Here is a 26,946-nt window from a genome sequence, read left to right as displayed (position 1 = left end):
GTTATCCCATGTGACTCTACCCTCCCTAGCAACTGGGCCAATTTGGTTGCTTAGGAGACCTGGCTGGAGTCACTCAGATCTCCCTGGATTTTAACTCTCGACTCCAGGGGTGGTAGTCAGTGTCTTTACTCGCTGAGCTACCCAGGCTCCCTACTTCATCTTCTAGAACTTGGTGAAAGTAACAACCCAAATGTGTGTTACCACCTTGTAGACCGCCTGCAAACAATTCTAGGCACATGCGCAAACCATGCATACAGTGTATATACAGTTAGAAAAATTGTACAGTGGTCAGACAAAGGTCCTTTTTGTTTGTTGGCGTCAGTATAGTTGGTCTCCTAGCCTGAGTAAAATTCTGTTTGAGCTCTTAAAGGAATGTTCCGTGTTCAGTACAAGTGAAGATCAATCAACAATATTTGTGGCATAATGTTGATTACCACAAAAATGGCAAAAATATTTTCACTCGTCTTTCCTTTTCTTTAAAACAAAGCAAATATCGAGGTTGCAGTGAGGTCCTTTCAATAAAAGTGAATGTGGCAAATTGTTGGATTAACAGAGGATCGTGCGGGAGAGAGAGATAGTTTATGGACATGTCCGTCATGTGTGTGTTTATGTTTGTGTGCTTCAGATTATTATTAAAATATTATTTACATTGACAAGCCGGTTCTCGCCTCCTCCTTTCCATTGATCCCTTTACACTGGTGCCGAAACCCGGGAAGGAGGAGGGATGCCCGTTGCGGAGTCCTCGACACTGCTGTCCACCCAGGGGAGCGTCGCTGCCATCCACCGGGGGAGGGAGCAGACCGACTGCCCAGACACGGTGAACGGCCTCCGTCCACGAGGCGAGTTGGGACTGGACTCGCTGACCGCCTGGAGCAATGGAGACGCTGCCAGGAGTGGAGGAGAGCCCTGCCATCCCCCAGAAATGCGGAGGGGTAGATGGAAGACCGACGTCCGCGAGGGGAGGAGGGAAGTGTCTCCCCGACCGCCTGGAGTGGTAGGGCTGCTGCCAGGGGCGGAGGAGAGTCCCCACGAGTCGCCGAGAACACGGAGGGGCATTCTTTCCGCCTGGGGTCGTGAGTCTGACTCCGGTCTGCCTGGGGAGAAGCGGCTGTCTTCCGCCTGAGAGGGTGGAGTAGTGATCGAGGACCATGCGATGGTGTATCGGAGAACCGGCGAGTAGGTTTTTTTAAAAAAAAAAATATATAAATAATAGTTTAATGATAAAATTAAAGTACAACATAAACACACACATGACGGACATGTCCGTAAACGATCTCTCTCTCCCGCACGATCCTCTGCAGTCGACCTTTATCCCTCATGGAGGCTTAATTAGCCTAATACGGGACCGGGTGTGTAGGATCATGACCCGGCCCCGCCCTCCGCCCTGCCACAATCATAATTCTTTGTCATTTAAGGATTTTAGGTTTTGTTGACATTAGATTGTCAAGGCAACGAAGTTGTAAAATTGGCTATAACTTTACACAGAAAATATTAGATAGCAATTTTATCACATTGAGGAGGTCACATTGACTTCCAATCTTTTAACACAAAGAAACTGGCCCACATTGACTTCCATTGTAAGTGCCTCACTTTAATCCATATTGTTGCTTTTTGGTTTTTAAGAAAAGTAGGAACAACTCTTATACATTTTTGTGGTAATCAATATTATGCTACAAATGCTGTCGATTGTGCTTTACTTGTATTGAACCTGAACATTCCTTTAAACCAAGCCGAGTGTTGTTTATTTGTGTTATGAAAATGTGAGATGTATAAATGAGAAAAGTGCTGTTTGAGTTCTGAACCCAAGCTGTTGTTTGTCTTTTTTATGAAAGTTTTATTACATTATGACATCAAAAAAGGAGCCTATTAACAGGCTAATCACCTTTGCAATAGTGGAACTGGATTAAGCTGTTTTATTTATTTTTTATTCGGCTGCTGGGTAGTTTGAAAGTACAAGTCTTCAACAATGTATTGTGCTAAATCCCAGTGCCACCCCCTCCAACCCTAAACTGTATGAAACCATCAAAAAATAATCCTTACAATCCCCTTGATAATGTTTTAGCTTCATATAATTGTATAATAATTTCTGGTCTATATAGCTGTGTTGTCTTGTAACACCGTTTTAAAAATGTGTAAATTCTTTTCTCGGGGAGCCCCCCATCTCCAGGATCTATTCTAGGGCCCGTAAAGCCCCTAAACGCTCCTGAGATGGCACACCCAGGAAGCCAGACGTTTGCTCCGGAGATGGTAGCAAGACCACTCCGTCCCCCAGTGGAGGCCCGGGAGGAGAATCCTCAGTTGTCTCTTTTTCTTTCGCCATACCCCCTTTGGGCTGCAGTACCCAAATTTTCAATAAAAGAGCAATTTCCTCACTTCCTTGGATGATAATTTTGGACGTACCGGGTGGAGCCTCGTGGCGGGGGGAAGCAGGTAATAGTGCGTCGGGAGGCAAACACGCGTCCCGAGGCTTGGGTGCTGAGAAAAAACTCAAAGCACTTACCTTGCTCCACGCACCTAGCAGGGGGCAGATTGTAGACAGAGGAGGGGGTCCTGTAGGGACAGGGCAGTTCAGTCAGTGCTTTCATTCTTGCAGGAGTGGCTGGAGGCTGTCCCCCTCCACCTCGAAGGTGTATGTCGCTGCTATCGCAGCCCACCACGATGCACGGCAAGTCCCTAGGTAAGCACGACTTGATTATCAGGTTCCTTAGAGGCGCTCGCTTCCATCAAGAGGGTTGGGGACCTGCAAGCGTTCTCTGTTAATGACACTTGCCTGGAGTTCGGTCTGGCTGATGCTCACGTCATCCTAAGACCGTGACCGGGCTACGTGCCTAAGGTTCCTACGACCCCCATCAGGGACCAGGTTGTGAACCTGCAAGTGCTTCCCCAGGAGGAGGCAGACCCAGCCTCTTCGTTGCTGTGTCTGGTAAGTGCTTTGCGTATCTACATGTACCGCACGCAGGGCTTTAGATTCTCTGAGAAGCTCATTGTCTGCTTTGGCGCCGGCGGAAAAGGAACGCCATCTCCAAACAGAGGTTAGTTCACTGGGTTTTTGATGCTATTTCCCTAACCTACCACACCCAGGCTGTGCCTACCCCCTTGTGGGTTCGAGCACACTCTACGAGAAGTGTGGTATGCTCATGGCACTGGCCCACGGCACCTCATTAGCAGACATCTGCAGAGCGGCGGGCTGGGCAACACCCAACACCTTTGATAGGTTCTACAACCTCAGGTTTGAGTCAGTCTCGTCCCGTGTTTTGTCAGGTCCGAGCCGGTAGAACTCTGATCTGACCGGTGTCCCGTCTGCATATTGCAATCTGTGGGCAATTTTCAGTCAGTATCGGGCTGCATCTCTTACCCCTCTTTGACCTTATAACTGTTCCATCAACCTAGTCCCTGGCACCTCTCCACCGCAATGCTATCTGTATAAATTTTCTGCTCCAAGTTCTCCTGGTTGTTTGACTTATGCCTGCCCCTGGACTTGATTCCTGTCTAGCCCCTATTTGGGTCCTTGACCAGAGAACTCCTGGAACTGGAATCTACAAGTTTATTGATTATACATGCTGCTATCTTTATACATATACACTTCTGTCTACCAAAAGGACCAAAACAATGAAAAACTAAACATAATTCTTTTGAGTAAAATGTATTTTTCCCAGTGTACCAAGTTAGAATATTTTATCATTTACAGCATTAGTCTGTTATAATATCTCATTTCACAAATAATTTGACTTGGTTTTGTTTTTGTCGATGAATAAATATCATAAATTATAATTAGCCTTTGGTACACAAGTTTGGTTTTGTGTCAATGAAAGGGTACATGAACCTTACTGAAATACTCATTTTGGCACTAAGAGCTGACATATTCATGATGGGGAGAAAGCCATGAAGAAAGGTCACGCTTTGTAAATGTCTTTATGAAATGTGTATCCTTTGCCTCATTCCCTCAAAAGCATCTAAGTTTCCACAGTTTCCACTGTTATTTATATTCAACCTACGAATGAACTAACTACAACACCTAACTAGATTCTGCTGCTTTTACTGATAAAATTCTATTTGACATGATATAGATAAAAAAAATCAGCTTGAGATCTTGTTCAAAACTACAAGGGAAAAATAAGCCAGTTCATTAGTTGAACGAACTCAATGAAAAAAATCCTTAAACCTCCTATTTATTACTGGCATTTCCAGTTTCTGTCCTTCAATTAAAGTGTTGACTGATGTTGTGAAATAGTGTTTATCGTGTGTTTTTTTTTCTTTCTATAATGTATGTTAAAATCTCTCTTTCAGATCACCAGAAGCTAGACAGGGAGGCTAGAATCTGCAGACTTCTCAAACACTCCAATATTGGTAAGTTCACAAACACGCACGCACAGGCAACACACACACATGCACGTACTGTCCAAACTGATTTCCGTATCCATTCAACAAAGTCTCTTTTTCAAGGTAAGTCAATCTACTCTGCAGCCATTTTTGGAATGCTCATGGGCAGTATGGGCAGCTATTTTCTATGTAAACAAGCATCATGAAAGTGCAGCTCCTATCTTCTTGAATGGGGATTGACCGAAATCTCCAAAACGGTTGGTCAAGATTACTATAAAAGAACACATTTAAAATAAGTAAAATCTGACAACACTGTATGGTGGGGTGAGTAAGAGACGAACACAGTGGGTGTGGCGTCAGGCCTCAGAAAGGCATTTATTTAAAATGTCTAAAACAATGGGGAATCTGGAGCCTTCGCAGTGGAAAGGACAAAGAATAGAGAAGACAAGGTCAAGGTGATAGTGGGCGGGATCCCAGCAGCCGCGACATACTCCTCTCCTTGGTCTGAGGAACATGGGGCTGTGGCTTCACTCGAGCAGCCTGGCTTCCCTGGGCCTCGGCACTTGAGGGGAATAGTGGCCCGGAAACCTGGCCCATTGGCCGTGACACGAGCTCCAATTCCGGCATCGCATCTAACTCTACTGGGGTTCCGGGGTGCGGGTCCGGCGATGCATCCAACTCGTACCAGACACTCCCTGCTCTGTTCCTCGACCTGCAAAGTCACCAGAGACCGGTCTCCTGAGGAGAACGCTCTGCATTCCAATTTCTCCCATTAATTTTTGTAGAAATGGCCTGTCTCTTCTAAATAGTCTCTGTTTTGACATGCAGGAAATGTTCATGTAACAATGAAGTCACTAACGAAAAGTCCTGGAAATGGTCTATAAGGATGCTCCAATAAGGATTTTTTCAGCCAATGCCAATCACCGATCTTCTTGTCACCTGATTGGCCAATACCGATCCTGATCATTTCACCTATTTTCAGGGTATTTTTTAGAAGAATTTAAAACAAGTATAGGCTAACAAATTATTCTCTATATTAAGATAGATAAAATAAATGAAGCTTAGTATCAAACTGAAGACAAACTGATAACACTTTTTTAATGTGACATTTTCGGTTATTGATTCATTGTCATTATTTCTTGTTAATATTGTTATTCCTTATCTTATTTTTGCATTATATTTAAAACATTATATTATGGTATGTTAATATTGTATAGAATTATTATACAGTATTTATGAATTCCTTCCCTTCATTAGTTGGATAATTGTATTAATAGTTAATTTTTCACTTGTTGCTGCTTGAACTTTAACGAGGGGAACACGCACACTCTCTCATGAGGGCAAGAGATGAAAGGAAAGTGGAGAAAGAGTGCATGTTTCTGGACTCTACAGGTGCTACTATTGTTAATGCCATTTATTCGGGAGATATTTAATAGACATGTTTGAATTACACCACATCACCTAAAAAGCCCACTTTATCATTCTTAACAGCTGAATCAAGTTTGTTGTCTTAAGTTACAACACTATGCTAGTATTCCCCACACTCCGTGATATTGTGACAGTGCTGCTGATGTCTTAAGGGAGACGCGCGACTTTTGCAAATTGAGCGATCGGTTTATGTGATCTGCCAAATTACCGATCACCGATCGAGTCATAGGATGTGAATATTGGCAAATACCTGTTCCAATATTATATAATGCCAATATTACTTATTTATGTGCAGTGCAAGGCATGGTTTAAAATTAGTAAACTAAGTAAGTGTTAAGGTACAGTGTTTAAAGGTGCAGTATGTAAGATTCAGAAACCCTTGTTATTAATGACTCCTGTGCCCGTTAAGTGAACTACAGCCAGCTACCTGTTGCTCATGCTCGCACTCATGCACACACTCCATAGGAACGCGAGCAAGCCAGCATCGACCAAAACAATGATGGAACGTACAAAGTGTTCATTATGGCTGTTACATCAAAATATGGCTGTGATGATTGGTTCCAGAGGAACCAATCGTCTAGCCTTGAGGGCTGTGGATGGAAGGTTCCAGTCCAACCCCATGCTCGCCGACCTGAAGATGGAAGCCCAGTCGAGTCTTCTGCGTCAGATGCCAGGACACTCTCCGATGCAGCGGCGAATTCATCATCCAGCTCGGAGGGTCCGAGGGTGTAGTCTCTCACCTCGAGCTGGGACGGAAGTCAATGAGTGTGCCTCTGTATACAGTAACTAAGTGCCCAATAATAGGTGTTATTTACTTACCAAAGATAAGGTCTTATTAAAATCATTTAAAATGGTTGAAATAAGAGACATTACTAGACTGTACGCTGGCTCATAAATGTTGTGTTAAATGCATTTATTTTTAGGATTGAAAAATGTCAGTGAGCACATCTTCAAAAGACGTGATGTAGGTGTAATTCCTTCACACCTCAATCTGTTTGAAATACTCCACCATGTCTGTGAACATTATTATCTTTTAAGGAAATAAATGTTGAATAAAAAAGTTGATATTCAGCGTTTAGTTGAGCTGTTATGTCAAGCTTAGGTGTTTGAGAGGAAGATCTCACATGATTTTATTATAATCAATGGGCCTCATTCATGAAAGACGTGCAGAAAGAATTTTTGTGTAAATTGTTGGTAAAGCAGTTCCGATGTAAATTTTTGGATTCATGAAAGTTCAAAACGTTAGTTGGTTTGAACAAAACTTACGCCTGCTCACGACCATGTGTGAATCACGTGTAAGATATCCAAATGTGTTGTGTTTTCAGACAAACTGCCATGATTTCATTTTGATAGAAGTGAAATGAAATAAGTAATGAAAAAAATTACTAATAATTGAGTGAAATTAACCTTAAAAAATAACATATATTAGTAAAATAAAAAAAGAACAAAAATAGCTTTGTTTACTTTTTAAACCATAGCCTATACTTTTTTAGACATGTTTCTTTGCTGAACTTTTTTTTCAAAGAATATTTTTTCACCCAACTCTTCTTAGTGTTTTTCAAGCAGAAGTGGTTGGCATGAGTTGAAAAGTTCATGGAAAGAAGCAATTTGCGTTCGAAAAATAAATGGCCTCTAACGTGACTGGTTGGACAGTTGTTTTTTTATTTGATATGAGCTTGTAGAGCGGAGGAGGGTGGGGATGGGCTGGAACAACGAACGCCTGGTCCCCAATCAGCCTGATGGGGGCACGCAAGGGATAAAGGTGGCCGGTGATGACGGTTCGAGAGAGAGAGAATGACATGCAGCTGCTCTGATGGGGTGGATGGTAGCGGCGAGAACTCCACTACGGCGTATCCCTCCTCCTTCCTGGGTATTTGGCACCAGTCTAAATGGATTAAGGGAAAGGAGGAGGCGAGAACCGGCTTGACAATATAAACTAGATAGAAAAGTCTGTGGACAAACTTTAGGTTGGCTTGAGAAAGTCTAGCAGGAAAGTTTGAAGTAGTTGTAAAAGCTTGAAGATTGAAGGTTTTTAGTTTGATGTAGTTATAAGTATTAGTAGTTCTCAAAGTTCAAAGTTTAAAGATTATAAGACCATTCAGTCTATAAAATAGATTAGATGGATAGATAATTTGGTTGCTTGATATATAGATAATTTGTTTGCTAGGCTGTTACCAAGGTGATACTCAAAAGGTTCCTTGCTACCCTGAGTCAAATGAAAGAAACCTGATGTCTCTTGATGTTCTTGTGCAGAGATATTTGATTTGTTATTTGGTTGCTAGGGAATCCCCATGTTGTTGCTAGGCAGTTACCAGAGTGATACTTAATGAGACTCCTTGCTATCCTGAGTCAATTGAATGAAACCGGAAGTCTCTACAATATTCTTTTAAAGAGATATGTGATTTGTTACTTGGTTGCTAGGTTAACTTCATCTGGTTGCTAGACAGTTAACAGGGTGATACTTAACATGGCTCCTTGCCAGCCTGAGTTAAATAAATCCACCCTGAAGTCTCTATGCTGTTTGGTACAGAGATATGTGATTTGTTACTTGGTTGCTAGAGTAACCCCATCTGGTTGCTAGGCAGTTACCAGGGTGATGCTTATCAAGGTTACTTTCCATCCTGAGTGAAATAAGTCAACACAGAAGTCTCTACGATTTTCTAGTGCAGATATATGTGATTTGATACTTGGTTTCTAGGGTAACCCCATCTGGTTTCTAGGCAGTTACCAGGGTGATATGCATCAAGGCTACTTTCCATCCTGAGTGAAATAAGTCAACCAGGAAGTCTCTACGATTTTCTGGTGCAGAGATATGTGATTTGTTAGTCAGTTGCTAGGGTGACCCAATCTGGTTGCTAGGTAGTTACCATAGTGATACTTATCAAATCTCCTTGCCATACTGATTGAAATAAGTCAACCCAGAAGTGTCTATGAATTTCTGGTGCAGAGATATGTGATGTTACTTGGTTGCTAGGGTAACCTCGTCTAGTTGCTAAGCAGTTACCAAAGTGATACTTATCAAGTCTCCATGCCATCCTGATTGAAATAAATCAACCCAGAAGTCTCTACGATTTTCTGTTGCAGAGATATGTGATTTGTTAGTCGGTTGCTAGGATAACCCCATGTGGTTGCTAGGCAGTTACCAAAGTGATACTTATAAAGTCTCCTTGCCATCCTGATTGAAATAAATCAACCCAGAAGTCTCTACGATTTTCTGTAGCAGAAATATGTGATTTGTTACTCGGTTGCTAGGGTAACCTCATCTGGTTGCTAGGCAGTTACCATAGTGATACTTATCAAGTCTCCTTACATCCTTATTGAAATAAATCAACCCAGAATTCTCTAAGAATTTCTGGTTCAGAGATATGTGATTTGCTACTTGGTTGCTAGGGTAACCCCTTCTGGTTGCTAAGCAGTTACCATAGTGACACTTATCATGTCTCCTTGCCATCCTGATTAAAATAAATCAACCCAGAAGTCTTTACAATTTTCTGGTGCAGAGATATGTGATTTAATACTCGGTTGCTAGGGTAACCCCATCTGGTTGCTAGGCATTTACCATAGTGATACTTATAAAGTCTCCTTGCCATCCTGATTGAAATAAATAAACCCAGAAGTCTCTACAATTTTCTGTTGCAGAGATATGTGATTTGTTACTCGGTTGCTAGGGTAACCTCATCTGGTTGCTATGCAGTTACCAAGGTGATACAATACATGGCTCCTTTCCGTCCTGAGTGAAATAAGTCAATCCAGAAGTCTCTATGATTTTCTGGTGCAGAGATATGTTATTTGTTACTCTTTTGCTAGGGTTACCCTATCTGGTTGCTAGGCAGTTACCAGAGTGATGTTTATCAAGACTCCTTGCTATCCTGAGTGAAATAAGTCAAACCGGAAGTCTCTACAATATTCTGGTGTAGAGTTATGTGATTTTTTTTACTCTGTTGCTAGGGTAACCTCATCTGGTTGCTAGGCAGTTACCATAGTGATACTTATCAAGTCTCCTTGCCATCCTGATTGAAATAAATCAACCCAGAAGCCTCTATGATTTTCTGTTGCAGAGATATGTGATTTGTTACTCTTTTGCTAGGGTTACCCCATCTGGTTGCTAGGCAGTTACCAGAGTGATGTTTATCAAGACTCCTTGCTATCCTGAGTGAAATAAGTCAAACCAGAAGTCTCTACAATATTCTGGTGCAGAGTTATGTGATTTTTTTTACTCGGTTGCTAGGGTAACCTCGTCTGGTTGCTAGGCAGTTACCATAGTGATACTTATCAAGTCTCCTTGCCATCCTGATTGAAATAAATCAACCCAGAGGCCTCTATGATTTTCTAATGCAGAGATATGTGATTTGTTACTTGGTTGCTAGGGTAACCTCATCTGGTTGCTAAGCAGTTACCAGGGTGATTCTTCTCAAGCCTCTATTCCATCCTGAGTGAATTAAGTCAACTCGGAAGTCTCTACAATTTTCTAGTTCAGAGATATGTGATTTGTTATTTGGTTGCGAGGGTAAGCCCATCTGGTTGCTAGGCAGTTACCAGGGTGATACTTAACATGGCTCCTTGACATCCTGAGTGAAATAAGTCAACCCTGAAGTCTCTATGACATTCTGGAGGAGATAAATGTGATTTGTTACTTGGTTGCTAGGGTAGCCCCATGTTGTTGCTAGGCAGTTACCAGAGTGACACATAATGAGGTTCCATGCTATCCTGAGTGAAAAAAGTCAACCCAGAAGTCTCTACAATTTTCTGGTGCAGAGATATGTGATTTGTTACTTGGTTGCTAGGGTAAGCCCATCTGGTTGCTAGGCAGTTACTAGGGTGATACTTATCAAGGCTTCTTACTATCCTGAGTGAAATAAGTCAACCCGGATGTCTCTACGATTTACTGGTGCAGAGATAAGAGATTTGTTACTTGGTTGCTAGGGTAACTCCATTTGGTTGCTAAGCAGATACCAGGGTGATACTTATATAGGCTACTTTCCATCCTGAGTGAAATAAATCAACCTGGAAATCTCTACGATTTTCTGGTTTAGAGATACATGATTTGTTACTTGGTTGCTAGGGTAGCCCCATGTCGTTGCTAGGTAGTTACCAGAGTAATACTTAATGAGCCTCCATGCTATCTTGAGTGAAATAATTCAACACGGAAGTCTCTACAATTTTCTTTTGCAGAGATATATGATTTGTTAATCGGTTGCTAGTGTAACTCATGTGGTTGCTAGGCAGTTACCAAGGTGATACTTAACGAGGCCCCTTGCCATCCTGAGTGAAATAAGTCAACCCGGAAGTCTCTACGATTTTCTGGTGCAGACATATGTGATTTGTTACTCGGTTGCTAGGGTAACCCCATCTGGTTGCTAGGCAGTTACCATAGTGATACTTATCAAGTCTCCTTGCCATCCTGATTGAAAAAAATAAACCCAGAAGTCTCTACGAATTTTTGAGGCTCAGGCACCTCAGACGTTTGGGGCTTCAGATCAACCGGGAAAAGAGCAATCTCGCCCCGGTTCAGAGCATCACTTTTCTCGGCATGGAGTTAGACTCTGTCTCAATGTTAGCACGTCTCACCAACAAGCGTGTGCAGTCAGTGCTGGAATGCCTGGCCACCTTCAGGCCAGGCACAACGGTCCCTTTATAACTTTTCCAGAGGCTCCTGGGGCATATGGCATTCTCTGCGGCGGTCGCGCCGCTGGGGTTGATGCATATGAGACCGCTTCAGCACTGGCTTCAAACTCGAGTCCCGAGATGAGCATGGCGCCAGGGCACGCACCGAGTGATGGTCACCTCCGCCTGCCGCCAAACATTCAAACCCTGGACAGACCTCTGCTTTTTGCGGGCAGGAGTGCCCTTGCAGCAGGTGTCCCGACACGTCCTGGTCACGACCGACGCCTTCTGATTTGGGGCTGATTCGGCATAGCACAGGTAGATCTCTTTGCGGTAATACGGAACAGCCGACCGGGTGGTCCGCTTGCACCCAGCACCCTTCACCAAGTTGATCAGTGCACTTTCTCTCCCAGGTTAGCCAATAAGCGTTGCTTCCTGGATGTTCTTCCTACCTACCCTTCTGGCCTGTGAATTCAGCAGAGCAATTTGCGACCAGACCCACTATGAGCCACAAGTGTTCGGTACTGGGGTAGGGCTCCACAGGCTTAATTCCCTCTTCAGGCAACTCCCTGTGATGCATTTTCCACGGTGCGGTCCCCCTGTCGGCAGACCTGCATCTCCCTTGGGCAGTCCCAATGCCCCCGGTCACCGTGTTTGTATCATCAGGCAGGACCTACCATTGCGCCGCTCCCACATGTGGTTTGACAACCCACGTGGTGTATTAGCCACATATCACCTCCCCCTAGTGTGGGCAGGATGTAGCCTCCGCAGCGTCTTTCCCCCTGAAAGAATAGGATCGGGAAAGACTGCCTTCCCCCGACGCATTTGATATAGTTAAGAAAGCCCCAGCCACTTCACACTCTATGCGAGAGACATAGAGAGAGAAAAGGCCACAACTGCTCCCATGTTGGTCATGTAGCACCTGTTCCCCCCTCAGGGGTGCTGGGAACCTAAGGTCTGTATATGACTCCTTTTCTGGGGGCGTTGGGGTGGGTTACATGCAGCCGACACAGCTGCTTCTAGCATGCAGCAGCCTGCTTGCACCTGTGTCCGCAGTTCACGTAACATGGGCTAGTAAATGGTGCTTTTGAACGGGACCCCTTGTGTCACTTCATTCGTTGAGTGAGTGACAGAAGGGGAACGTCACAGTTACTGTTGTAACCTCCGTTCCCTGAGGGAGGGAATGAGACATTGTGTCCCTTCTGCCACAGCACTAGATCTGCCACTGTAAATGGCCATACCTTATTCTCAGCTCCTCAGTGTAAAAACCTGACTGACAGACACATGCCTGCTTCCCTTTATACCCATATGTCTGGGGGCGGGACATGCAAATGCTGTCTTCCAATTTTTCATTGGCCTTTTCTCAAGTTCAGTGGTAAGCGAGGCTCCCAAGGAAGACCTCTTGTGTCACTTCATTCGACACAGTGTCTTGTTCCCTCCCTCAGGGAACGGAGGTTACAACAGTAACCGTGACGCTTTTGATCACGACTAAGTGTATTTAACTTCCCCATTCTTCAATAACAGTTCCTTTGAAGAGCTTGAATCCTAGTATGCCTGTTTCAAAAGCAATCAATGCTGACATGAGCTGGAAAAAAAACATGCACACGTCATAGTACAAGCACATTGAAATAGTACAAGCACGGTGAAATGACGCACACACATACTGTAGGCACACTGAGGAGGACATCACCGGAAACAAATTGAAACCGTCAAAGACGTCTATCTTGTCTATGTTTACCAACACTAACAATTACAAATAGAGCATATGGGCGAAAGAACGTGTCCATGATGCATTTGTGGTAAAAAAAACAACAAGAAACAAAAGCTGAATGAGAGAACTGTATTCTCACTTTCTGAGTTGTAACTTTACACTGTGTCTTTTAAAAGATACATGGCAGTGGTCAAAGAGTCTGTGTAGTTCATGTTTATAAAATAATTCAAAATAGTCCAGATGTATCCCCTTTGGTGTTCGGGAATGGTTAGACACACAAGGCCTCTCTTTACTTGAAATACGTGCCGGTTGGCAGGGTCAATGGTGCGATGACACATGTTGTGGGATGTGTAAATACAAATGAGCAATGTTTTGTGATGTCACAAACAGACAGATTTCAATATGAAAGTTTCAGCTGGGTGGTAACTATAAATGCTCTTTTTAGGCTTTTTTTAATAAACTGATTTTTGATAGTAAACAGAATATTGCTATGCAAGTGCTGACTAAAGAAAACATTGGTTCTACACACTATTGATATGAAATTATTGAATACTTATTCAAGTTGCATACTGAAGTTTGTATTTATAGAATAGAAAATGTTTAAAGTAGTTTTTCTGGTGCAACTTCACTACCAAACAAGCAAAACAGTAGTAGCAGTGATATCATCATGTTCTCTCTCTTTTTTCACTTTCCTCCCTTCATCCAAACCACAACCGTGCACATACCAATGCTTCACCAGTACGGCTACATGACAGCATCTCAGAAGAGGGTCACCATTACCTCATCTTTGACTTGTGAGTTTCTCTCACCCAACCATATTATGCTATAATGAACTGTGGAATAAAAGATAGTTTAAACTAAATAAAAGTTTAAACTGAAGATCACAATTATTTGTTTGGAAAAGTGGCTGTTCTGTGGCTTATCTCTGCTAATGTCAGATTTTCTGTGGACAAAAATAACAGATCTTCTCATTTTAAAGTGGCAGCACCAAAAATGTCAAATTATGGAAATAGAAGCCTTCATAAAACTCCTGTCTTTTAAAGCTGAAGTGTGTAATTTCTGTGCCGCGAAACGGAATTGCAAAAATAAAACAAATTTCAAACTGGTTTCCCGAACTTTTGATCGAACAAACAGATGACCACATCCCAAACTCATAGCATTGGTTGATTCAGTGCTGTTGTGTCAGGCTCGAAGGGCCTCTCAAACAGAGTTTTTAGAGTTTTCGCGTAAATCAACCCACAAATGTCTTAGTTGTCTCTAAATGTTCAGCTGGAATAGGAGAAAGTATTTTAACATCGAAAAAGTTACACACTTCAACTTTAAAATGGTCATATATTGAGTAGTATAAATCAACCAATGTCTCAGGTCACATGATCTTTTAACAAGTGCCATTACTATATTTTCTTGTGATTTAGAGTAACGGGTGGTGAGCTGTTTGAAGATATTGTTGCCAGGGAATATTACAGTGAAGCAGATGCCAGGTGGGTGGGGCGGGCACAAATGGACTATATATATGAAGGTATTGCACTAATAACACTGGAAATGCTACAACACTGTTTGTAAAATCTCACAACATGACAATTTGCAATATTATAAACTTTTAAGTAAGGAATAATGTAAAGTCAGCTGGTTGTTATCGCAAAATAAACCATGACAGGATGACCAGGATCAGTCTTGTGTCACCCTGAAGGGGTTTATTACATGGCTACTATCCAAATAAATAAATAAATGGACATAACATATTGATATTTGTTGAAATTATTAAATTATGAGAGAATAAAGCAATCTATGAACATCAAAAGTTTTCTGCCCACATAAGTATGCAACAATTATTTGTGAATGAGACCTACTGGCTTTTGTAAAGCAGAAAGTATTTCTACTTTTACCAACACCATGAATTCCCCTTCTGGGATAAATAGTTAATCTTGTATCCTATTATATTTGACTGAAAACTGATTTTGCTGCAATTTTTTATTGTTTCTATGAGAACTACTTCATTTTTTTGGCATACTGACTTGAAAGATTAATGTGTATATTAGTTTGACATTGACCAAAGTATAGATGCATAACACAGTACTGTGATGAAGTGCTGAATTGGCAATGCATTCCAGAATGTGAGTGAAATGATTGTCTTGTTTTGCCTATAGTCATTGTATTCAGCAGATTTTGGAGGCAGTTCTTCATTGTCATCAGATGGGAGTCGTCCATAGAGATTTGAAGGTAATTTCACTTGAAATGAATTTCATTTCATTTCATAATAATTAACCTTTTACATTATTTTAGCCCTCATTCATTCATCCCTCCCTGATTGTCTCCAGGTGTGACTAGTTTAGTAAGTTAATTTGAGTAAGTTTAACTAGTTGAGTAGTTAATTTGGTTCTGTATATACTGTATATAACCTTAATGTTTTCTTTATCTCTTGTCTAGAATTATTCAGCGTACATTTTTGCACTGCTTTTGTGTTCTTGCTTTGCCAAGTGTTTAATATAATTATGTTAATTATATTATGTTTAACATGTTGCTTAGATTATTTTTGGGACTTTAATAAACTGGCAATTTGTTCCCCTAACTTTGTTTTACCCAGAGCCTGTGTTACAGAACATTAAACATAAAATTTGTACTTAGCAGTGGAAAGTGTATTACTCCATTAGGGTATTACCTCCATTGTGGAGTACACTCCACTTCTTAGTGATTTGACCAGCTCCATGAAATTGATCTAAAACACAATTTTTATTTAAGTTTAAGTGAACCAATTAAATCTTGAATGTCAGTTGGCAAATACTAATTCTCTTTGCAACAATACATTGGCTATGCTCTGAGAATATGTCTCTCCTAATATATGGTGATGTAGAGTACACACCACATAAAGTCAGTGTGGCACCAAGTGGTCTATCGTGCTCATTCCAACCAGGAACCTGAGAAGTAGGAGAAGGAGATAAGCTTGTTCTCTTGGGGATGCCTTCTCCAGCCAGCATGCTTTCCCCAGTGCAGACCAGTGTGCTCTGTAGTCGGTGCTCAGGTGCCGCGCCATCGTCGAGCCCAGCACAGCGGTTCCTCTAAAACAGTTCCAGAGGCTCCTGTGGCATATGTCATCCTCGGCCGTGGTCACGGCACTCGGGTTGATGCAAATGAGACCACTTATGCACTGGCTTCAGACTCGAGTCCCGAGATGGGCGAGTCCCACGGCACATACCGTGTGTTAATCACCCCTTCCTGCCATCAGACTTTCATCCCTTGGACAGACCTCTGTTTTCTTCGTACTGGAGTCCCCCTACAGCAGGTGTCCAGACGTGTCATGGTCACCACAAACTCCTCTCAATGGAGTTGTGGCGCCGTGTGCAATGGGCATGCAGCTGCTGGCTCCTTGATTGGGCTCCCATGCCTTTCCATCAGGGAACGGAGGTTACAACAGTAACCATGACGTATAAAATACAGGAAATTAAATTTGGCTTTCTCATTTGTTTAATCAAAGAAGTAATCAACAGAAAAAAACTTCTTATCAAAATATTGTTTTATAACATGTTTGCGTTAAATCCTGAATCTAAAAAGTTTATACATACGGTTTGTGGGGTTGTAAGAATAAAATGTATCAGGAATACTCTTAAGAATAGTCTAAAGTTTTGACTTAAGTTTCAAAAAATCTTTATAAAAAGTAGGACTTGTTAAAGAATAAAAGTGTTTGGGAGTCGTGTGGTGCCATGCGAGGGTGATTGACGAGCTCTGCACACTTTGCTAGTTTTCATTCTTTTTGTATCATAAACCGGTAAAATTCGGAAAGACCCTTCAACATAACTGTTCTAAGAAGTCAACATGTCAAATAATTCAAAATTCTTGGGTTCTGGAGATATTAAAAGACACTTACATGCTCAAGCTGACACCCCAGACAGGGCTGCAGACCAGGGACTCACAGTAATCATGTCACAGTAACTTTCCCCCAAAAAATAGATACATTGCAGTCAGTTAATATATGAGTAATGTTCGATTCATATAAGCATGACAAGCAATGTTACCTTCAGCAACCCTACCAGAAAACATAAATCATTATAGCAGTTAAACAACTTCACTAAACGGATAACAGATCAAATCCATCTAGACTGCACAAATGCTGCTTTCTATCTTCATCTTCTTTTTAACTGCAGCTCGCAAACTAAAATAGTGCCATACTATTTTATCTACTGTTAACATGGGAATGTAGTTTCTCCAGCCGGAACATGAGTCAGACGTTTTTTTCTTTCCTATGTTTACAGACATGATGTAATGATGCAAGGATGTATGCCATAAGCCAGCAATTTTGCAGCAAATCCGACCCGACAGCTCAAAATACAAATATTTTTTATACACTTACCTTTGTGAATAGGGGTAAAGCAAAAACGATATATGCAATGTATGCAATGCATAGGGGCACCATGTAAACAATCCTCCTAACGACTGAAGTAACGTAGGTAAACTCCCAATAGTCTGACTGTGTCAAGAACAAAGGAAAAATTTGTTTCATTTTCTTGAATTCACATTTTCATGATTTGCATAGACCCTTAATATGTGCTTTATAGTAAACTGATTTTGATAGTTATATGCATTTTGTTGTACATGTTAATGCAATGTTGTCCTATTTCTGTGCTTTGTTTGTGTTTGTAGCCAGAGAACCTGCTTCTGGCCTCTAAATCCAAAGGTGCAGCTGTGAAGTTAGCAGACTTTGGCCTTGCAATTGAGGTTGAAGGGGACCAACAGGCCTGGTTTGGTAAATACTGATTCATTATTCCACCACACAGCATTATATAAAGAGATGAATTACAACAGAAAAACAATCAGATGACGAGATAGGCAAAGAGGAACCTGATTTAAGGATGAAAAGGCTGATTGGTATGGTTGGTCATGGGTTGTTTACAGCTATAGCATAATGTTCACATGAGTAGTTTAGGAAGGTACTGAGAAAAGTTAAATGTCAATTGAAGCTAAACATGCATCAGCCTGAAGCTGTGTTTATCTCACCCAAGAAATTATAAAAATCTTCATTAACAAAGTTTTTATATATATATATATATATATATATATATACAAAAATCAACAATAATCAAGACAATATAAAAATGCATTATCATGACAATTAAATGGATTTATTATAATACTGTTGACAAAAATATAACAGTAAAAAAATAACTGCAAGATATTAACAATGCTCTGACAATGAATTTATAATATTAAATATATATATATATATATATATATATATATATATATATATATATATATATATATATATGATCTGATTCAAATAACCCAATTAATCAGCTAAATCTGTCATGCAGTGTTTTAGAGAAGAGGCTTAGGATCTAATCGCAGCTTAGTTTAATGAAGATAAGGAAGAAGGTAATGTAATAAACATGGAGGAATACAAAGAACAAACTATACACATTAACACTACAGCTGCAAATAAGTACAAGAACTGACAATGAGGGAATCAAGGAACAGCTGTGGAAGATGGAGGGCAGATGTGTGTAATCAAAAGGTGCATGCTGGGAAGAGTAGTCAATGAACAAAGTGGAAAACTAAACACACTGAACTGAACTGAAGGTGAGGGAAAAAACACGAGGCAGTTCGTGACAATATTCAAAACATAAACATAATATTAAAACTTTAGAAAATAGCACACAACCATTTTGAAAAATCTGTCTTTGAACTTCCGGTCTAGTGGTTGCTGTATAGAAATCTATGGTGTTTATGTCAAAGTGTAATTAGCCAGCAAAGTGGATTTACAGGTTATATGAGTGGCCAAAAGTTATCACAAAAATGTTAATAGTCATGGGATGTCATAACAACTGGAAGCAGACCTGGGAGATTTTAAAACAAGAGTACTGTACAGATATGCGACTGACACATTAGCTGGTAAGTATTCAACTGCCTTTATTACGCATTTCGTGACGTTACAGTTCCCTGCTACGGTGGCCTCTTAGGACCCTAAAAGTGTCTCACAGAATATCCTTACATCTCCCTTATTCAGTAAACAAAAACAGATTCACTGTGCATTCTTTAAGCATAAAAATAACTAAATAATTTGGTGCCAGAGGTTGCCAGTGCTTAGCACACCGTAGGAGGACGGTCTTTACCACCGCCTCATTCAAGACAGACTGTGTCACGATTACTTTAGCCTAACCTGAGCATGGAACATGACTCAACCATAAGGCTATACATTACCTGGTGAACTCATGACCAGATACTAAGGCTCAACACATTTAATTTTTTTTTTTTTTTTAATAACAATAAACTTGTATACCTCAACTGTGTAATAATGAGCTTAAAGTCGTCTGCTATAAATCAAGTCTGTGAGGGGCTTTTCTAATGCGCTCTGACTGTCTCTCTGGAGATGCTTCTGGCTCCATCATGACAGGTGCATTCTCCTCTAAAACCCCTGGCTGATTGTTTGTTGCTGTTCCATGCTGTGCACATTTGTCCCTGTACTCCTCTACTGAAGGAACTGCATTGCTGGCCTGTGTTTTAAGTAGCTGCAACCTGTTTCGTCTGACCAGAGCCCCGGTGTCCGTCTGGACTGCATAGGACCTCGGAGCCACTTCATTCAGCACTGTTCCAGCGCGCTGCCAGTCCTGTCTTTCTGTGTTGAAAACTCTGACTCTGTCACCCGCCTGCAGAGGTTGCATTGCTTTTGCTGTGCGATCAAAGTATCTCTTTTGTTTTTCCTTAAATTTTTTCATGGCCTCCAGCACAGGTGTGTGGACTTGTTTCTTCACTGTTGGGATCTGTGTCTGTAGTCGTCTGCCCATGAGCAGTTCAGCCGGAGACTTCCCACTCGCCAGAGGTGCTGCTCTATAAGCCAGCAGAGCCAAATAAGGATCCTCACCATTCTCTGTTGCCTTTGTCAGAAGACTTTTCACTATTTGAACACCCTTTTCAGCCTTGCCATTTGCCTGTGGAAAGTGTGGGCTTACTGTGATGTGTTCAAATCCATACTCTCTGGCAAACTGCTTGAACTCCTGACTGGCATACTGAGGCCCATTGTCCGAGACGACAGTCCCTGGAATGCCATGTCATGCAAAGCTGCACTTCATATGCTTAACTATTCCTGTTGCTGTTGTGCTCGTGAGCAAAGCCATCTCAGGATAGTTGGAGTAGTAATCGATCATCAGTAAATACTCTTTTCCTCTGAAGCGGAACAGGTCCGTCCCAATTTTTTCCCAGGGGTGCTCCGCCTTCATGTCTGTGAGCAGCGGTTCTCTTTGCTGTCTGTTATGGTAAGTCAGGCAAGTGGCACAGTCATTGATCATCTCTGCTATGTCACGATTCATGCCTGGCCAGTAAACAGTCTGTCTGGCTAGTCTCCTTGTTTTCTCTATGCCCAAGTGCCCTCTATGCAGTATTCGGAGGACCTCCTTCCGTAGATTGGTTGGGATGACTATTTGGTCACCTTTCAGCAACAGGCCATCAGCTACCGACAACACATCCTGGAATGAGTAGTACTGCGGGCACGCTTGCTTTGGCCACTCATTTCGCATGTGCCATATCACTTTCTGGAGCTGGCGGTCCACTACCGTCTCTACCGTCTTACTATTTTCTCTTTCAGGGTAGAGCTCACAGGTAGAGCCTCCACCACAGCATCCACGTGACCTCTTATGGCTTCATATTCTTCTGTGCCGTCTGTGTTCAGTCCTTGTGCTGGTCTGGCCCTTGACAAAGCATCAGCCACCACCAGGTATTTCCCCGGCTTGTATGACAGTTCATAGGTATACTTCTGTAGACGCATCATCATACGCTGAATGCGTGGTGTCATCTCATTCAAGTGCTTTTTGCTGATAGTTATGAGTGGCTTGTGGTCAGTCTCAAGTTCAATGTGTGGCAAGCCAAAGACATAAGAGTGGAACTTGTCACAGCCAAAGACGAGCCCCAGACACTCTTTTTCTATCTGCGGCGTATCTTTGTTCTGTTTCTGTCATGGATCGTGCAGCATAAGCCACTGGTTTCCAAGCCCCATCATGATACTGCAGCAAGACAGCCCCCAGTCCCGCTTTTGAGGCGTCTGTGGAGATTCGTGTCTTCTTACTCGGATCAAAAAAACCAACACTGGCTCTGTGCTTAAAATGTCCTTGATTTCTTTCCACTCTTTGTCATGTGTCTGGTGCCAGGACCACTCTGTGTTTGACTGCAGGAGCTGGCGGAGAGCAACAGTCTTTGCGGCAAGATTAGGCACAAATCTTCCCATGTAGTTCACCATCCCTAATGCTCTTTGTACCGCCTTCTTGTCTGTTGGCTGGGGCATGTCAGTCACTGCTTTGATTTTGTTCATGTCTGGCTGTACTCCTGCCGGTGTCAGTCGATCCCCAAGAAACGTGACTTCTTGGGTGCTAAACTGGCATTTCTCCTTGTTCAATCTGAGCCCGTACTTGTGGACTCTCAAGTCGCTGAGCTGTTCTTGGGTCTCCGCCCATATTATGACATCATCAATATAAACCCTGACCCCCTCCAGTCCTTCAAACACATTCTCCATTGCACAGTGAAAAATTTCTGGTGCTGAGGAAATTCCAAAGGGGAGTCTCTGATAACTGTAGCGCCCAAAGGGCGTGTTGAAGGTGCATAGGTCTGCGCTTGCACTGTCAATTTGCAACTGCCAAAATCCATGTGACGCGTCAAGTTTTGTGAACCACTGTGCCCCAGCCATCTCACTCAGGATCTCTTCTCTCTTGGGAATTTGATATTGTTCTCTGAGGATGTTTTCATTGAGGTCTTTTGGGTCCATGCATATCCTGAGAGCTCCATTTGGCTTCCTTACGCAGACCATTGAGTTGACCCACTCCGTGGCTCCCTTAGTGGGTTGAATGACATTTAATGCCACCATTCTGTCCAGTTCTTTGCGAAGATCTTGTCTCAGTGGAACAGGAATTCGACATGGAGCATGCACCACAGGTCTAGCATTATCCTTCAGTTTAATGCTGTATGTGAACAGCAGCACTCCTATGCCATCAAAAATATTGGGATACTGCACTTCCCAGTTGTCTGCTTGTGATGTGGTGACTCCTGCATTTTTCAGCTGCGGTGACTGTAGGCCTACTTTTCTCTCTGTCTTGGCAATGCTTAGAACACGTTTAACAAGTCCCATTTCCTCACAAGCTTGATCTCCCAGTAGGGGGTCCTTCCCTTTCGGCACTATCACAAATGATAGATGTCTCTTAATGTGCTTGTTCTGGACTTGTAATCTGCAGATGCCCTGTGTTTCAATCATTTGTCCATTGTAAGCTCTCAATCCCATTTTTTTGTTTTCTATAACTGGCTTGTGGCGCAGAGCTTTGAAGTCTTTTAATGTGATAAGATTTGCCATAGCTCCTGTGTCAAATTTCATGTGAATCTCTGTGCCATTTACTTTAAGTGGCACAATCCACCTGTCTACATTTATTGTGTTCACACTAACTTCCAGCGTTGAAGTGCCCTTATTTTCCACAGTGACTGTGTCTGTATCGAATTTGTCATCCTCATCATAGCCTTGCTCGCTCTCTTCCATCATATAAATTTGTTTCTTTTCTCTGGCAGAAAGGCACACTTTTGCAAAATGATTTTTTTTTCTGCACTTCGAGCACACCTTCCCATATGCGGGGCATTGCCTGAAGCGATGTTTCCCACCGCAGCTCCTACAGTTCATGACGTAGTCTGATCCTGTTTCACGTGCATTATTAGAACGTTCCCCCTCTGAGCGAGGTGCGCTAGCTCTGACCACCCTGTCTACACCCCCTGGTGCTTCAGTAGTAACGGATGGCTTCTCAAAAATCTTTATCTGTTTCTCAGTCTGTTCGCTAGCTCTGCACATTCTGATTGCATCTTCTAATTTCAGACTGTCCTCCCTTAGCAGGCGTTCCCGCACCTTTTTATTGTGTATTCCAAATACTATCTGATCACATAATATGGAGGACTGCATGTCGCCATAGTTACAGGATTGCACTTTCAGCCTTAGATCAGTCACATATGAGTCAAACGATTCATCTTGCTGCTGAACGCGGCAACGAAAAACATGTCTCTCGTATACTTCATTCTTTTTCGGACTACAGTATGCATCGAACTGCTCCAGAACTTTGTTCAGTTTGTTTTTATCTCCCACCTCTGTGAACTCAAACGTATTGTATATTTCTATCGCTTGTGTCCCTGCTATCGTCAGTAACAATGCCACTTTCCTCTCACTGCTCTTGTCGTTGGTGCCAGTTGCAGTCAAATAAAGTTGAAACGCCTGTTTAAACTGTTTCCATGCATAATCAACATTTTCTGTGAGCTTCAATGGTTCTGGTGGTTTTATGACGTCCATCCCGTCTCACACAGACATTAACTATTTATACTTTTACTCCTGGTACCATGTACAGATATGCGACTGACACATTAGCTGGTAAGTATTCAACTGCCTTTATTACGCATTTCGTGACATTACAGTTCCCTGCTACGGTGGCCTCTTAGGACCCTAAAAGTGTCTCACAGAATATCCTTACAAGTACTTAATTCATGAACACACAAGATCCTACTTTTATGCTGTGAACATACTGATGTGCCACTGCTCATGAAACTCGAAGAGACAACATAAATTGATAAAAAAAATATCTCTATGACACATCTGACGATCTTCTGATGTCATTCACCCATCATGTTATTGTTTTGAGCAGATTTTTTTGTGTTAAACTGGGAGGAGGGATGGGGTGCCGCTATATTTATACATGCACACGTACACATACATATACAGGTGAAGTGAATGTTTTATTTTATTCCATTTTCAACAGATTTAATCACATCTAAGTCTTTTAAAATGTTGGGTGATTTTTTTTATTTTTACAAAGGAAGTACAAAATGTAACTTCCTTTAATGTTATTAACTTAAATGTCAAATTATATGAGCTGTCAATGTTTGAAATTTCATGTCAACTAAAATTGTTTTACAGAAATTAACAAGTTTAAACCTAAAAAATTAAGCAGAATTACACATATAACAACAAAACTCTTGTATCATTAAAAAGTGCAGCATCATGGCTGTCTGAATTTACCTCCAAGTGTTTCAGAAAAACAAACATTTACAGTGACAGGAAAACACCTCACTAGCACTTTCACATAGTAAAGGGGTGCTGTAGACTCCATCAACTTTTGGTGAAAAATACTTTCTCTGCTCCCAACAAGTCAATTTTCATTGTCTCTTCTCAGTAGCTGCAATGCAAACCGGAGGTTAAGAGACAAAACACAGAAGCGGGGAGCGCTGAAAAGGGGCGGGGCTGAATAAGGTGAATAGGCAGAGGTGTAGCAATCATTTCAGAAGTGAGGGGGACAGAATGCCCAGTGTAAGAACAGAACAACTTGACCAAGTAACCAAGTTTTTTATTGTGTCTTGTCTTTGATTTAATTGTTTTTATAGCATACTTTTATGCACTTGTTCAACAGCCAGACTGGACAAAACGTCACCTCATGAAGGCAAAATGTTTTATATAGCTATTTATTTTATATAAATGAAGTCTAGAATCAATTTCATGCTGCTTTAATAACAAAAATTCGGTCAAGCATGTACAATTTACTAATTTCATTTAGCTTTACTTATAGTCAAGTCAACTCAATTTTATTTGTATAGCGCCTTTCACAACACACATCGTTTCAAAGCAGCTTTACAGAAGATCAGCATTAACAGACGATAAAACTGTAATGTCTATAATGTCGATGAATCATCATTGTGTAATTAGATAAAATACGATTCTTAATCGTGTTTAAAAATAATTAAATAATAATTGTATTAATAACCCCAGTGAGCAAGCTGAAAGCAACTGTGGTAAGGAACACAAAACTCCATAAGATGTAGATTAATGGAGAAAAATAACCTTGGGAGAAACCAGACTCACTGTGGGGGCCAGTTCCCCTCTGGCTAACATCATGAATATAATGTAAATATTACTTATGTATAGTTAAAGTCATGGTTTAAAATTATTAAACTATGTAAGTGTTAAGGGTCAGTGTTTAAACATCAATTTTGTTTGAACTGTAAGATTAATGACCAATGTCTTTGAAGTCCATCCTGGATTAACTGCAGAAGTTCACATAGATGCAATTGTCCTTGTTAATTGGCTGATGAAGGCTTTTGTTGGCAGTTGTTAGTCTATGCATTCCATTTCAAGATCGTAGTCCATCAATAGACTGAGGTGATGCAGGCAGAGATCAGGGATGTGAAACGCAGTTCAACCTGGCCGCAGTTCAAAGCAGTTCATTTAGATACCCACATGCAACGCATTTTATTTTTTACCTAAAACACGGTAGTGCTATGAAGGCAGAAGAAGGCAGACGAGGGGTGAGGATCTAAATGCGGTTTATTGACAAAATAACTAGACAAACAACACTGGAACAAATGAAACATCCACGATGGGAAAATAAAACAAAAACACGAAAGACATCCAAGGGGTACACAGGCAGGATAAACATCTACGAAGAGCAAGGATAAGATTCACATATGAACATACACATCCAAACATCTACATTCAATGACCGACAACGACAGGAGAACAAACAGGGTTTAAATACACAAGCACAATGATGACCAAACGACATGCAGGTGAGACCAATGAAGTGCATGGGCAGTGATGAGGGCAGGGAATTATGGGAAGTGTAGTTTACAACAGTTGACAAGTGAAACACGGGGCAGACAACAGGGGATCATGACATAACCCCCCCTCTGAGGAGCGGATTCCAGACACTCCTAAAATTAGACAGTCCAAGGGGGCACAAAGGGCAAGCAGGCAGTCCACGGGGGCACAAGGGCAGACAGGCAGTCCAAGGGGGCACAAAGGGCAAGCAGGCAGTCCTCGGGGGCACAAGGGGCAGACAGGCAGTCCAAGAGGGCCACAAGACGGGGACTGGGTCAGGTGGCCACAGGACAGGGTCTGGGTCCGGGGGCCTGGGAGGTGGCCACAGGACAGGGACATGTTCAGGAGGCCTGGGAGGCGGCCACAGGACAGGATCTGGGTCAGGAGGCCTGAGAGTCGACCACATGGCAAGGACAGGTTCAGGAGGCCTGGGAGCCGGCCGCAGGGTAGGGTCTGGAGGCCTGGGAGTTGGCCACAAGACAAGTTCAGGAGGCCTGGGAGTTGGCCACATTACAGGTTCAGGAGGTCTGAGAGTTGGCCACAGCCATGGAGGACTCCGATGGCGGAGCCGTAGAAGGTTCCGGAGACAGGGTCGTGGTAGGCGGAGTCATGGAGAATTCTGGGGGCCGAGCCGTGGCAGGTGGAGTCATGGAAGGCTCAGGAGGCGGAACCGTAGAAGGCTCAGGAGACGGAGCCATGGTAGGCAGAGACGTGGGAGGCTCAGGATGCGGAGCCGAGGACTGCTCAGGAGGCAGAGCCGTGGTAGACAGAGCCGTGGGAGGCTCAGGAGACAGAGCCGTGGTAGGCGGAGCCGTGGAAGGCTCTGGAGGCGGAGCCGAGGGAGGTGGTGCCGTAGAAGGTTCTGGAGGCGGAGCCCTGGAAGGCTCTGGAGGCGGAGCCGTAGAAGGCACTGGAAGGCGGAGCCCTGGAAGGCTCTGGGATTGAAGCCGTGGAAGGCTCGAGGGGCGGAGCCCTGGGAGGCTCGAGAGGCAGAGCCCTGGGAGGCTCAAGAGGCGAAGCCGTGGAAGGCTTGAGAGGCAGAGCCCTGGAAGGCTTGAGATACGCTAGCTCTGGGACGGTTGAGGCTACAGGCGCTGGCTCTGGGACGGTTGAGGCTACAGGCCCTGGCTCTGGGACGGTTGAGGCTACAAGCACTGGCTCTGGAGGCGGAGCCCTGGAAGGCTCTGGGATTGAAGCCGTGAAAGGCTCGAGGGGCAGAGCCGTAGAAGGTTCTGGAGGCGGAGCCCTGGAAGGCTCTGGGATTGAAGCCGTGGAAGGCTCAAGAGGCGGAGCC

At 42.6% G+C, this 26,946-nt stretch overlaps 1 protein-coding gene across 4 annotated transcripts in view; it reads left to right on the top strand.

Moving 5' to 3' along the window:
* Nucleotides 1-26,946, top strand: part of camk2a (calcium/calmodulin-dependent protein kinase II alpha) — a 234,142-nt gene that overhangs the window by 46,711 nt on the left and 160,485 nt on the right. For all 4 annotated transcript variants that reach the window (XM_052103734.1, XM_052103733.1, XM_052103732.1 and 1 more), the window contains exons 3-7: nt 4,288-4,347; nt 13,803-13,857; nt 14,479-14,544; nt 15,211-15,283; nt 17,699-17,801. In XM_052103734.1, the coding sequence (XP_051959694.1) occupies nt 4,288-4,347; nt 13,803-13,857; nt 14,479-14,544; nt 15,211-15,283; nt 17,699-17,801 (357 nt within the window). The remainder of the gene's footprint in view (nt 1-4,287; nt 4,348-13,802; nt 13,858-14,478; nt 14,545-15,210; nt 15,284-17,698; nt 17,802-26,946) is intronic.

Source organism: Xyrauchen texanus, chromosome 34, assembly GCF_025860055.1.
Source record: "Xyrauchen texanus isolate HMW12.3.18 chromosome 34, RBS_HiC_50CHRs, whole genome shotgun sequence".
Classification (NCBI taxonomy): Eukaryota; Metazoa; Chordata; class Actinopteri; order Cypriniformes; family Catostomidae; genus Xyrauchen; species Xyrauchen texanus.
This window is presented reverse-complemented; position numbering and strand designations above follow the sequence as displayed.